This window comes from Astyanax mexicanus, chromosome 6 (genome assembly GCF_023375975.1).
Source record: "Astyanax mexicanus isolate ESR-SI-001 chromosome 6, AstMex3_surface, whole genome shotgun sequence".
Taxonomy (NCBI): Eukaryota; Metazoa; Chordata; class Actinopteri; order Characiformes; family Acestrorhamphidae; genus Astyanax; species Astyanax mexicanus.
Window position 1 is genome coordinate 6,508,647 of NC_064413.1, and position 12,512 is coordinate 6,521,158.

Genomic DNA, 12,512 nt, shown 5'->3' on the forward strand with positions numbered 1-12,512 from the left:
TACAATATAGCAAAGTAACGAGTCACACTGTGATCATAAAAAAGCTGCACAATGCACACACACCAGCTCCTCCACTCATCCGCATTAATTTATAGCCTCCACAATTAAAAGCTCCGCACATTGGTCATTCACAATGCTGAGACCCTCATCATTTTTCTATATATGTGGGGTGTGGATGTGGCAGCCATGCAAGACAATATAAACCTTTGGGGGCAGAAATTGGGAAGTACAGGCACCTTGGACAGGCATCGCAAGTGAATATAAATCACGCTTTTTCACAGGGAATGCACAGAATGCTGTGTTTATTTTTATGTTTTTTAATTGCAGGTGTATGCTTCTTGTGTGCTTCACTGGTCATTAATATTATTCTGATTATATTTCGTTCATTGTAGTTAAAAAGCTCAGTTTTAAATTGTACTTCCTAAAACAATGTGTGGTTTAAATAAGGCTCTGGCTCATAAATCACAGTTTATGGGGTGGGCCGGATCGAGCTCAGACAGAGCGTGCAAGGGCTTGGGTAGAGTCGGCCTGGATTTTCTAGAGAAGTCTAGAGCATTCTTTCACTGATACAAGTCAGATTCTGCCTCTTTTCAACCTGAAACTGATGCAGCACCCCTGGGTATCAAAGCGCACTCGGAGGAAAGTACAGCGGCACAGCTCTGATACATCAGCTAACAGATGCCTGTGCTGATTGACATTCAGAATTCAGGATTCAAACAAGAGGTACAAAAATCATAGTGGCAGTGCACCTTAATCCTCTGGACCAATCAGAGCCCCTAGAATTTGAAATGTTTCACTCAACCTGGAATAGGACCAATGTAGAATTTCTTTAATGGGAATGTGTGTGTCAATATGTGTTCTAAAATGTAAAGGGGCAAAAGGGATTTCTTAGATACTAAGAATTAAAATACCTTAATAACTAATTAATTCCACCTACAGCACAAAATCAGCATCAGAGTAAACTGAACCATTGAAAAAACACGCAACATACACAGACCAAAACTCTGATCAGCACTGCTGTAAAACAAGAAACTAAACTCTGCACACTCTTGGAATATTGATGCAAAGACAAGAAAGAGAAGCAATGCAGAAAAAAAAGAAACCAAGCTCGGCACACAGGTACTTACTCACTGTTCTAGTCCTCCTTTTTGTCAAGTTTTGCTTTCCTCGGCACCAGCGCTTTCCGGAGGTATGGTAGGAGGAGGATGAGAGCGAAGAAAAAGACGTGACCACAGAAATACACAGATAAATAAACCTGGAAAAAAGAGAAAATGCATTTTAAAAAAGGCATAAAAAACTGATGTTCAGAATGACGAGAAGCACAGAGCTATACCCAGCAGTGAATTTTACTCTCAGTCCTACAAATATTTGACACAGTTTGGGATTTATGGGCCAAAAAAGGAATTTCTTAGCTAATATAGGTCAGGGAATATATGGGTCAATGTGAAATGTCTAGGTGAGTACAGAATCTGATATTTTTGAGTCAGTATGGAATTTATTGGCTAATAAGAGGTTGAATGGCCAATATGGAATCTAAAAGCTACAACCCAACATGGAATAGGAACAAAATGAAACTTGATTTTTGGGCAAACACTAAGCATGGAATATCTACACCAATGTGTATTGTTATTGGCTAACAAGTGGTTTCTGGCCCTACAGAGGAAGTGAAAAGTCTTGGTCAGCATGGACTTGAACATTTTTGGGCCAGTATAGAATTACACTAATATGAAACACTGGGGTATCTGGACCAGTACAGGAAATCTTGGTTATTAGGGGGTTTCTGGGCAAACATACAACACAGATTATGCAGGTCAATTCACACTGTTTATATATCTATATAGAATCTGCAATTTTTGGGTAATTTTTCTTTTTTTATAAATATCAGGAAACGTTTTTGCATAGGAAAAATAAAAACAAATGTTAGCTAATATGGGATTTTTGGGGCAACACAGTGCATGGAATATCTGGAACAATATGATATTTCTATGCAAACATGGATTAAAAAAAAATGGCGGAATGTCTTGGTCACCATGAAATTAAACAATTCGGCATCTGTATAGATTTAGACTAGTATTGAATACTGTGGTTACTGTGGTTATGCAAAGCTAAGCTAAGTAAACAGAACTGTAAAACGAGCACTAAATGTAATCTACGATTAGCGCTAGAAAATGCCAAACCGACATCGTTACACTGAGGAACCCTGAGTGTTCCGGTAAGCCAGGGTGATATTAGCTAGCAGTTTGTCCCATGTTGCTTGCTTTAACGGTAAACACACAAAAAGAAAGAGCTAGCGCTTAGCACGGTTAGCGGCTGTTGCAAATGCTAATACTGCTCCAGTCCCTGTACTGGAGAACTAAACTGGAACTCCTGTATAACGCTGCACTTCAGTGGAGTGGCTTTACTGCTTCTCGCAACCTGACTGGTAAAATTCATACATAATGTGCACTGGATTATAAGGCCCATTGACAATTTCTGGGAAAATTAAAGGATTTTAAGTGCACCTTTTAATGTGAAAATACGGTAATTGTATCAAAGAAACTAAACATTAAGTCCATTTAAATCTAACAGGGTAGTGAAAATCCCTGGTGCTGTCAACACAACCACCCACCTTTAGCCACTTGTCGTAAGTGAACAGGCAGAAGGGCACTAGTGGATAGCCCATAAAGAGCCAGTGGATGAACTGCTGGACCAGGTAAACCAGGGGATATAGGGGACCGTTTGCGATCGAAGTCAGCAAAGGACTGTCTTTTACAATTGTCTGGGCCTGAGGCATAAAAAGAAATCATTTATTTAGGTTAAACAGAGATTATTAATGCAATCTTCAAACAAATTGTTCAACAAATGTGCACTGGGGTGTGGTAATATTGTCATTTTATGTTGTCATTTGTTTCAGCACAAACTGTAACTGTAACATAACCTAGACAAGGGATGTGCCATATTGTATCTTACGCAATAATATTGCCAACATTTTTGAATATCGTGAACTAGTATATTAGACCCTGAGATATATATGCCATATCACCCACCCCTTATTATCACATCAGGGTCCTACTTTTTTGTATCCAAGAGGATAGTTAACGTGAAAATAACAAAAATATTGTGATATTATTTTAGGGCCATATCGCCCATCCCTACTGTAAACTTAAAACTTTAGACCATTTAAAGCATCTTAAACCATTTAATTACTGATACATAGCATCTACAGAAAACAAACAAATGTTTACAGTGATTTTTGTTTTTTTGTTAAGGGTAAAATCGTTTTAAAAACTTTTAATGTAGGTAAATGTACATAAATACATAATTTACATACGAATATATACGTATATATACATGTGCTAAATAGTGTTTTCCTCTTAATTAATTATTTATTATTAAGAGTTATTTATATAAGAGTTATTTAATTAGTTATTTTTTGTGGACTGAGGTCCTTCGTTTATTTACTTATTTATTTTCGCATTTTTATTACTGTTGTCACCGTCTCATACCTACTTTTGTTCTGCTTAAAATTCAGTAAACATGTGACCATGCACATCAGAGCGCACCGCAAGTGCAAGCTGCATTCTGAACACAGTACTGCACATTAAATCTGCATCTATTTATATACAGGAACTGATGTCTAAAGATGTAGAAAATGCACATATTTAAAAATTGTTTCCTGTACAGAATGCATCACTTCATAAACATGTGTAATTTTACTAGGGGTGCTCAAACTTTTGTATATCAAAGCTACAGAGTGTATAATTCCCTGTGTTTACTCATGCAGAGTGTTTTTCATGCTGATGAGCATGATTTCATCTACAGCAATAAGAGAAAACAGGCCGTATCTGAGAAAAGCTGCAGCAGATCTGATGGAGCTCTTTATCTGATGTGAGTGGCAGCTGTAAGTTTCTGCAGAAGCGCTGAGTTTTATACTTCACCTGCTTCTCTACGTTAACGATGATGAACTCCATAGAAAAGCAGAGGATGTAGCCCGAGTGCAGACCGTGCCAGATCGCCAGGAAGAACAGCGTGGCCGTCTGCGACGCCATCTTATTCCCCAGAAACTTCAGCCTCTTAAAGATGTGCCTGCAGAGAGAGAGAGAGAGAAACAGAGAGAGACAGAGAGAGAGAAACACAGAGAGAGAGAGAGAGAGAGAGAGAGAGAGAAACACAGAGAGAGAGAGAGAGAGAGAGACACACACACACACACACACACACACACAGAGAGATACTTTAGAAAGACGATTACATCATCTTCTAACAAGAGGCAGACAAAATGATAAAATAAAATGACAATAGTCAAGAGTATTGTGGCGATAACTAAATTATTGGCGATATTTAAAAAAAAATTACATATTAGATTAATTTCAAGAATATACTACTGCAACAAAATATCTGGGAGTTTATTCAAAGTGACAATAACACTAATTAAAAATATTGAGTGCACAGATGCTTTACAGAAAAATTACCCAACCCACTCACTAAGACTCCCACTCTAGTGATGCCCCAACACACCAGGAGGGTGAAGACTAACACATGCTTCCTCCGATACATGTGAAGTCAGCCACCGCTTCTTTTCAAGCTGCTGCTAATGCAGCATTGCCAAGCAGCATCACAGCGCACTCGGAGGAGAGTGCGGTGACTCGGTTCCGGGACATCAGCTCACAGACGCCCTGTGCTGCAAACATCACCCTAGGAGTGATGTGGGGAGAGAGCGCCATCTACCCACCCGGAGGGAGCAGGGCCAATTTTGCTCCCTCTGAGTGCCGGCAGCTTGATGGCAAAGCTGCCTCTCATAGTGGCAGTGCTTTAGACCACAGGACCACTCGGCGCCCCAATAATAAACTTCTGAAATGTAATTCTGACATAAATAGAATTTTAAATAATCAAAAAAGTAATTTTTTTTTAATCCTGACCTGAATTTTTTTTGCAGTAGCATATTTTTAAAATCAATATTTTAGTATTAAGCATATTGTTATTGCAAAAACACCCTGAAATATTGTGAGCCATAACGCCCACCACTACTACAGACAGCAGACTCGTACCTGGCCACCCAAGCGTTAGTGTTGATGTTAAAGGAGTTGATGGTGCCCGTGAAGAGCGGCGTGGTTTCAAACATCCACACCCTCATGTTGGCGCAGGCGTCCCACTGCAGCTCTCCCGTCTCGCTGCGGCCGTTATAGCCCAGCCCGGAGAGAATACACACCCCCTCCTGCACCGCAAAATAGAACCAACAAAATATAGCCGTTAACACAGTCAACACAATCGCTAAAAAGTGATAGTGATAAGTGATTAAATGAGAACGAGTGTGGTAAACAAATACAGCAGTAAAATGTCCAAACACTGGACAGAGTCGTATTCCCTGCAATATTGGGTTCTATACCTGGCAAGCCAGAGTGTGGAAATGGGACTGGGGGAATAGTGGTGGGCCGGTTCAGAGGCTAAATCCCACACAGATCACCGTGGTAACATAATGGTGTCAATCTAATGAATGGGTTCTTTTTTTAACTCTGAATCTAAAAACACATATAATTAGTTATTCAAAACATGTTTTGCTCAATCTCAGGCAGCTTTGCTTATTTTTTTTAAGTTTCTAAGCCAAAAATGGTTATATTTTTCTCAGTCCTGTTACTTAAACTCATGTGACATTTAAAAAGCATGTTTAAAAGCAAGTCCACTAATTCCTTTGATTTCCTCCCAATAGTGTTTATTTGAAAGAAATGGTTGACTGCATGTTCAAATAATGTTTATGACAAGAAAATGCATGCACATAAGATATAAGATGCAAAGCCATTTAAAAGACTCAAACCTAAAATTGACCAAATTTATCATCATGCAATTTATTAAACAAATAGATAAATAATGAACTAAACAGAATTTTTAAAAAGTGGTTTACAGTAACTAAAATTCACATTAATATATCAATAAACCAGGAGACTCTACTGTCTCCTGTTACTGGAACTTACTCCTGTTACTCTTTATGTTATGAGTAACAGGACTAAAAGTAACAGGAATGTGTTTTTAGCATAGAATTAGCAAAAACATGAAAAATAGCTAAATGGCAGCTATGTCAATAGCATGAAGACACTGAGCACATTCTAGTGATTTTCCCTAAATTTGTATTTAAAATAAACTAATCAAATCTAAGAATTAATTTAGGTAACAGGACTGAGTTTTGAGATTGAGCTCCTCGGTCATCGTTACAATATGATCAAACATACAGAAAAACACATGAGGGAACTTAATTATTTTGGTCTTCCCATGATCTTCAGAAGAACCAGCTGATGTCACTTCCTGTTGTAGATGTGACTTGTAGAATGTTCCAGATGTTTCAGATATTTAGGGTAATGTGTTACAGTAACAGGACTGAGTCAAACCCAGGGACACAACTAAAATTTGTATTTTAACTTAAATATTATGGATTTATTATGAAAAAAAAATGTTAAAGCATAGATGGGATTTGGAGTCACACAACAATGTAAAAAAAATACATCCCTGAAGGATTTTATTTTAATAATTATATTTAATGGTAAAGTTTATAGTTAGAGGGTGAGGACAGGTAACAAATGCTATTTTTTTTCAGTGTTCTAAGCAGTTTTTATTAATGTTGTAATTACATACTATACCTTTGCAATTAGGTCAATGTGCAAGACACTATGCCTAATAATAAAAATGTGTTTTAAAGTTATTTTGTGTGCACTTTTATACATGTAGTTTCCTGTGGACAGAAATGGCACAGATTCAGCGGAATATGCTGACAAGAAATGACAGGGCTCACTTAAACTTGGCCTGTTTCTTTAATAGGTGATGATAATTCAGACATAAATTTGCATAAATTGCTAAAGCGCACAACTCTGTGTATCAGAACGTGAGGATTTAGATAATCAGAAAGCCAATCCCAGTCTTGGAAACAGGTCTGATATTATGATGGCAATTCAAATGGCATTCAAAAGCCATTATTAACAAAGCAGAAATCCTATACAGTCATTTGTAAATATTAGCTATACACTTACAGTTGTGGTCAAAAGTTTACATACACTTGTAAAAAAACATAATGTTATGGCTGTCTTGAGTTTTCAATAAGTTCTACAACTCTTATTTTTCTGTGATAGAGTGATCGGAACACATACATGTTTGTCACAAAAAACAGTCATAAAATTTGGTTCTTTCATAAATTTATTATGGGTCTGCTGAAAATGTCACCAAATCTGCTGGGTCAAAAATATACATACAGCAACAAAATTTGTCAATTTTGGTGATGTAGCGAGTTGTGTCAATCAAATTAGCTTCATGTCATGGCCTCTTCACTTCTTGTAAGTGATTCTGATTGACTACAGCTGTTGACTTCTCATGAGCCCATTTAAATAGGGCTCATTTGACCCAGTGATTAGACTCAGCTACAAAAGCTACAATGGGAAAGTCAAAGGAACTCAGTGTGGATCTGAAAAAGCGAATTATTGACTTGAACAAGTCAGGGAAGTCACTTGGAGCCATTTCAAAGCAGCTACAGGTCCCAAGAGAAACTGTGCAGACAATTATACGCAAGTATAAAGTGCATGGAACAGTTGTGTCACTGCCACGATCAGGAAGAAAACGCAAGCTATCACATGCTGCCGAGAGGAGATTGGTCAGGATGGTCAAGAGTCAACCAAGAATCACCAAGAAGCAGGTCTGCAAGAATTTGGAAGCTGATGGAACACAGGTGTCAGTCTCCACAGTCAAGCGTGTTTTACATCGCCATGGACTGAGAGGCTGCCGTGCAAGAAAGAAGCCCTTGCTCCAGAAAAGGCACCTTAAGACTCGGCTGAAGTTTGCTGCTGATCACATGGACAAAGATAAAACCTTCTGGAGGAAAGTTCTCTGGTCAGACGAAACAAAAATTGAGCTGTTTGGCCACAACACCCAGCAATATGTTTGGAGGAGAAAAGGTGAGGCCTTTAATCCCAGGAACACCATGCCTACTGTCAAGCATGGTGGTGGTAGTATTATGCTCTGGGGATGTTTTGCTGCCAGTGAAACTGGTTCTTTGCAGAAAGTAAATGGGATAATGAAGAAGGAGGATTACCTCCAAATTCTGCAGGAAAACTTAAAACCATCAGCCCGAAGGTTGGGTCTTGGGCGCAGTTGGGTGTTCCAACAAGACAATGACCCAAAACACACATCAAAAGTGGTAAAGGAATGGCTAAACCAGGCTAGAATTAAGGTTTTAGAATGGCCTTCCCAAAGTCCTGACTTAAACCCCATTGAGAACATGTGGACAGTGCTAAAGAAACGGGTTCATGCAAGAAAACCATCACATTTAGCTGAACTGCACCAATTCTGTCAAGAAGAGTGGTCAAACATTCGACCTGAAGCTTGCCAGGAGCTTGTGGATGGCTACCAAAAGCGCCTAGTTGCCGTGAAAATGGCCAAGGGACATGTAACCAAATACTAATGTTGCTGTATGTATATTTTTGACCCAGCAGATTTGGTGACATTTTCAGCAGACCCATAATAAATTTATGAAAGAACCAAATTTTATGACAGTTTTTTGTGACAAACATGTATGTGTTCCGATCACTCTATCACAGAAAAATAAGAGTTGTAGAACTTATTGAAAACTCAAGACAGCCATAACATTGTTTTTTTACAAGTGTATGTAAACTTTTGACCACAACTGTACATAACACAATTCAATGCTTAAATAAACTGTGTTGATAAAAAGTGTGTGTGTGTGTGTGTGTGTGTGTGTGTGTGTGTAATGTGTATACTCACCGTTATTAGCCAGCAGCTAACGTATTTGTACAGATTGACTTTAGCCCACAGAAGGATAAACACACACCTGTACCAAAACGGCTGAGCCTAAAAAAAATTGGGAGATAAAAAAATAAAAAATAAATAAAAAATAAAAAATAAAATAAAAACATGAGAGCACAGCATAATTAATAATTGAAGTGGCACTTTGACCACAATAAAAACAGACATGCCAAAAGTCATGGGACAGCAAATGTAAATTGTTCATGAAGTGTTACCCACACCTGTATAATTTTAAAGGTGTTATCTTGAGAGCCATTGTGCTCAGGTCCTGTGGGTATTTAACACTCCCTGATCCACAGTGTAACATGTGAACCCGAAATATATCATAGCAGTCTACTATTACCACCCACAGTGGACAGTGCAGCACAAATCACATCCATATTTAAGGCAGGAGACCAAGTACCTGTCCTGGACATTTGGCATGACAGTGTATTATAATTACAGAATATTACATATTTACAGGAACTTACCTTCTAATGGAGATCAATGTATACAGTGCCCTCCATAATTATTGGCACCCCTGGTTAAGATGTGTTCTTTAGCTTCTCATAAATTGAGTTTTGTTCAAAATAATATAGGACCACGATGGGAAAAAAAAGTAAAGTCCAACCTTTAACTCAAGTGAATTTTAAGGGGGAAATAAAATCCCTGACTAAGAAATAATTATTCTTCATAAAATCACCTGTTCCACAATTATTGGCACCCCTAACAATTCTTAGGAAATAAATTTAATAAAAGTATTTCTGTCACTTCTACAGTAGTTTACGAAGTTGATCAGAGTATGTAGGAACATTTAATTAATAATTCACAACTTCCTGTTTCCCTGGGGTATAAATATGACGTGACACAGAGGCCATTTATCTTCAACATGGGAAAGACAAAGGAACATACCATTCAAGTGAGGCAGATGTGTGTTGACCTTCACAAGTCAGGCAATGGCTACAAGAAAATCGCTACTCGCCTACACCTGTCCATATCTACTGTCAGAGGAATTATTAAGAAGTTTAAAACAACTGGAACAGTGGTAAACAAGCCTGGACGAGGACGCAAGTTTATTTTGCCACCACGCACAGTGAGGAGGATGATAAGAGAAATAAAAGGTTCTCCAAAGCTCACTGTTACAGAATTGCAACAAATGGTAGCTTCTTGGGGTCACAAAGTCTCCAAAACAACCATCAGGCGCTATCTACATGCCAACAAGCTGTTTGGGAGGCATGCACGGAAGAAACCATTTCTCACTCACAATCATAAACGCAAACGTTTGGAGTTTGCTAAGCGGTACTATGACTTCAACTGGGACCGTGTGCTTTGGTCAGATGAAACAAAGATAGAGCTTTTTGGCAACAAATGCTCTAAGTGGGTCTGGCGTAACACAAGAGCTGAGTATGCAGAAAAGCACCTCATGCCCACTGTGAAATACGGCGGGGGATCAGTGATGCTGTGGGCCTGTTTCTCTTCTAAAGGCCCTGGGAACCTTGTTAGGGTGCATGGCATCATGAATGCTCTAAAATACCAGGACATTTTAAAACAAAATCTGGTGGCTTCTGCCCGAAAGCTGAAGATGGGTCGTCACTGGGTCTTTCAGCAAGATAATGACCCTAAACATGTGGCCAAATCTACACAGAAATGGTTCACCGCACACAGAATCAAGCTCCTCCCATGGCCATCTCAGTCCCCAGACCTCAACCCCATTGAAAACCTGTGGGGTGAGCTGAAGAGGAGAGTGCAGAGGAGAGGACCCAGGTCGTTGGATGATTTAGAGAGAATGTGCAAAGAGGAATGGTAAAAGATCCCTCTTTCTGTATTCTCCCATCTTGTGAAACATTACAGGAGAAGATTAGGTGCTGTTTTGTTGGCAAAAGGGGGTTGTACAAAGTATTAACATCAGGGGTGCTAATAATTGTGGCACACATGATTTGATGTTAAATCATTATTTCTTAATGTGGGATTTTTTTCCTACTGAATAAATTCACTTGAGTTAAAGGTTGTATTTTACTCTTTTTTTCCATCGTGGTCCTATATTATTTTGAACAAAACTCAATTTATGAGAAGCTAAAGAACACATCTTAACCAGGGGTGCCAATAATTATGGAGGGCACTGTATATATATATATATATATATATATATATATATATATATATATATATATATATATATATATGTATATATACACAGTGCCCTCCAATAATAAAGAGATTCTGTTCCAAATCATTTTAGACTATTTCTATTAGTCCTCTATAAAGTACTAGAGAACCAGACTTAGGTAAAAGTGCTGTATCAAAAGAGATGCTTGAGTAGATGTTGACGTATTCTTTAAGCTCCACACTTAAATGAAGGAAGTACTAAAGTATTCAAATCATTTTTTTGTACTCAAGTGTTGCTTAAGTAGTTTATAGTAAAAGCATACAAATGCAGACAGCATCAATATAAACTAATAATACCATGACCGTGTTATTCAACAGCAATTCACTGACCTCATACTCATCTGTTAGGTAGTAGCTGTCAGGGTAGTACGACCCACACGTTGCAAAGATGGACAGGAAGAACAAACCCAAACAGAATCGCTTCAAGGCTGGGATTCCACTACAGTACAATGAGGAATTATAGGATGTGTTAACATCATACTTTTGCCAAAAAATTACATTAACTCATTAATTCATCTCTGCCCCAGTTAATCTCGATCAGCCAAGACAAGTTTGATATTCTTTTAGTTAGTTTAGAACAGGAGAATTAAAACAATCTATGTAAAATTGGAGTTTGATCATACAGGTACACCAAAGGTAAAACAGATACATTCATTATACAGTGTTAAAATCATGGCATTATTGGGAGTCAAAGCTAAAGGTTTAGAGATGAGGTCTAAGAAATGACAAACAGCAGAAACGCTACATAAAGTTACATTATCCTCGTAAACGATGTTCCTTTTGAAAACCTACGAAATGTAATAAAAGAGAAACTGAATGGTCACAAGCCATCAAACAAAGCTGTGCTGCTTTAATTTTTTTACCAGAAGTATAAGGCATAAAGTCACCCAAAACAAGTGTGAAAGACTGGTGGAGAGCATGCCAAGACACATGATAAATTTAATTTTAAACTCTTCCTGCGTTAAAACATTAATATTGTTGTTTCTAAATGAATATGAACTTGTTTCCTTTGCATTATTTGAGGTCTGAAGGCACTGTCTCTTTATCTTTATTTTGACCAAGTGTTTGGAGGGCTGTAGTTATTGATTCTGCAAAAAGTCAGCAACATGGTCCAACACTTCATGGCCGAATCGCTGTCGTTCCCAGTCACTTCCACTGTGTTATAATAGCACTGACAGTTGGCTGTGGACTATTTAGTAGTGAGTACATTTTACGACTGGACTTGTTGCACAGGCGCTGCATTCTATTTTGGTACCACGCTGGAATTTACTGAGCTCCTGAGAGTGACCCATTCTTTCACTAATGTTTGTAAAAGCAGTCTGCATGCCTATTTGTTTTTTTTATACGCCTCTGGCCATAAAAGTGATTGAAACACCAGAGTTCAATTATTTGGATTTAGTGAGTGAATACTTTTGGCTATACACCAAAATAAGAGACCACTTTAGTGAAACTGAATCAGTTTCTCTTACTTTGCTATTCATAGGTATAGGCTTGAGTACAATGAACATTGTTGTTTTATTCTATAAACTACAGACAACATTTCTCTCAAATTCCAAATAAAAATATTGTCATTTAGAGCATTTATTTGCAAA

The 12,512-nt window shown here is 38.0% G+C and overlaps 1 protein-coding gene across 2 annotated transcripts in view; it reads right to left on the reverse strand.

Annotated features, from left to right (window-relative positions):
- The window catches only part of lpcat3 (lysophosphatidylcholine acyltransferase 3), a 36,310-nt gene that overhangs the window by 4,594 nt on the left and 19,204 nt on the right, over positions 1–12,512 (reverse strand). For both annotated transcript variants that reach the window (XM_049480287.1, XM_049480286.1), the window contains exons 7-12: positions 11,251–11,359; positions 8,734–8,820; positions 5,025–5,191; positions 3,918–4,065; positions 2,609–2,764; positions 1,128–1,255 (exon numbers count right to left, since the gene is read on the reverse strand). In XM_049480287.1, the coding sequence (XP_049336244.1) occupies positions 1,136–1,255; positions 2,609–2,764; positions 3,918–4,065; positions 5,025–5,191; positions 8,734–8,820; positions 11,251–11,359 (787 nt within the window). In that variant the 3' untranslated portion in view covers positions 1,128–1,135. The remainder of the gene's footprint in view (positions 1–1,127; positions 1,256–2,608; positions 2,765–3,917; positions 4,066–5,024; positions 5,192–8,733; positions 8,821–11,250; positions 11,360–12,512) is intronic.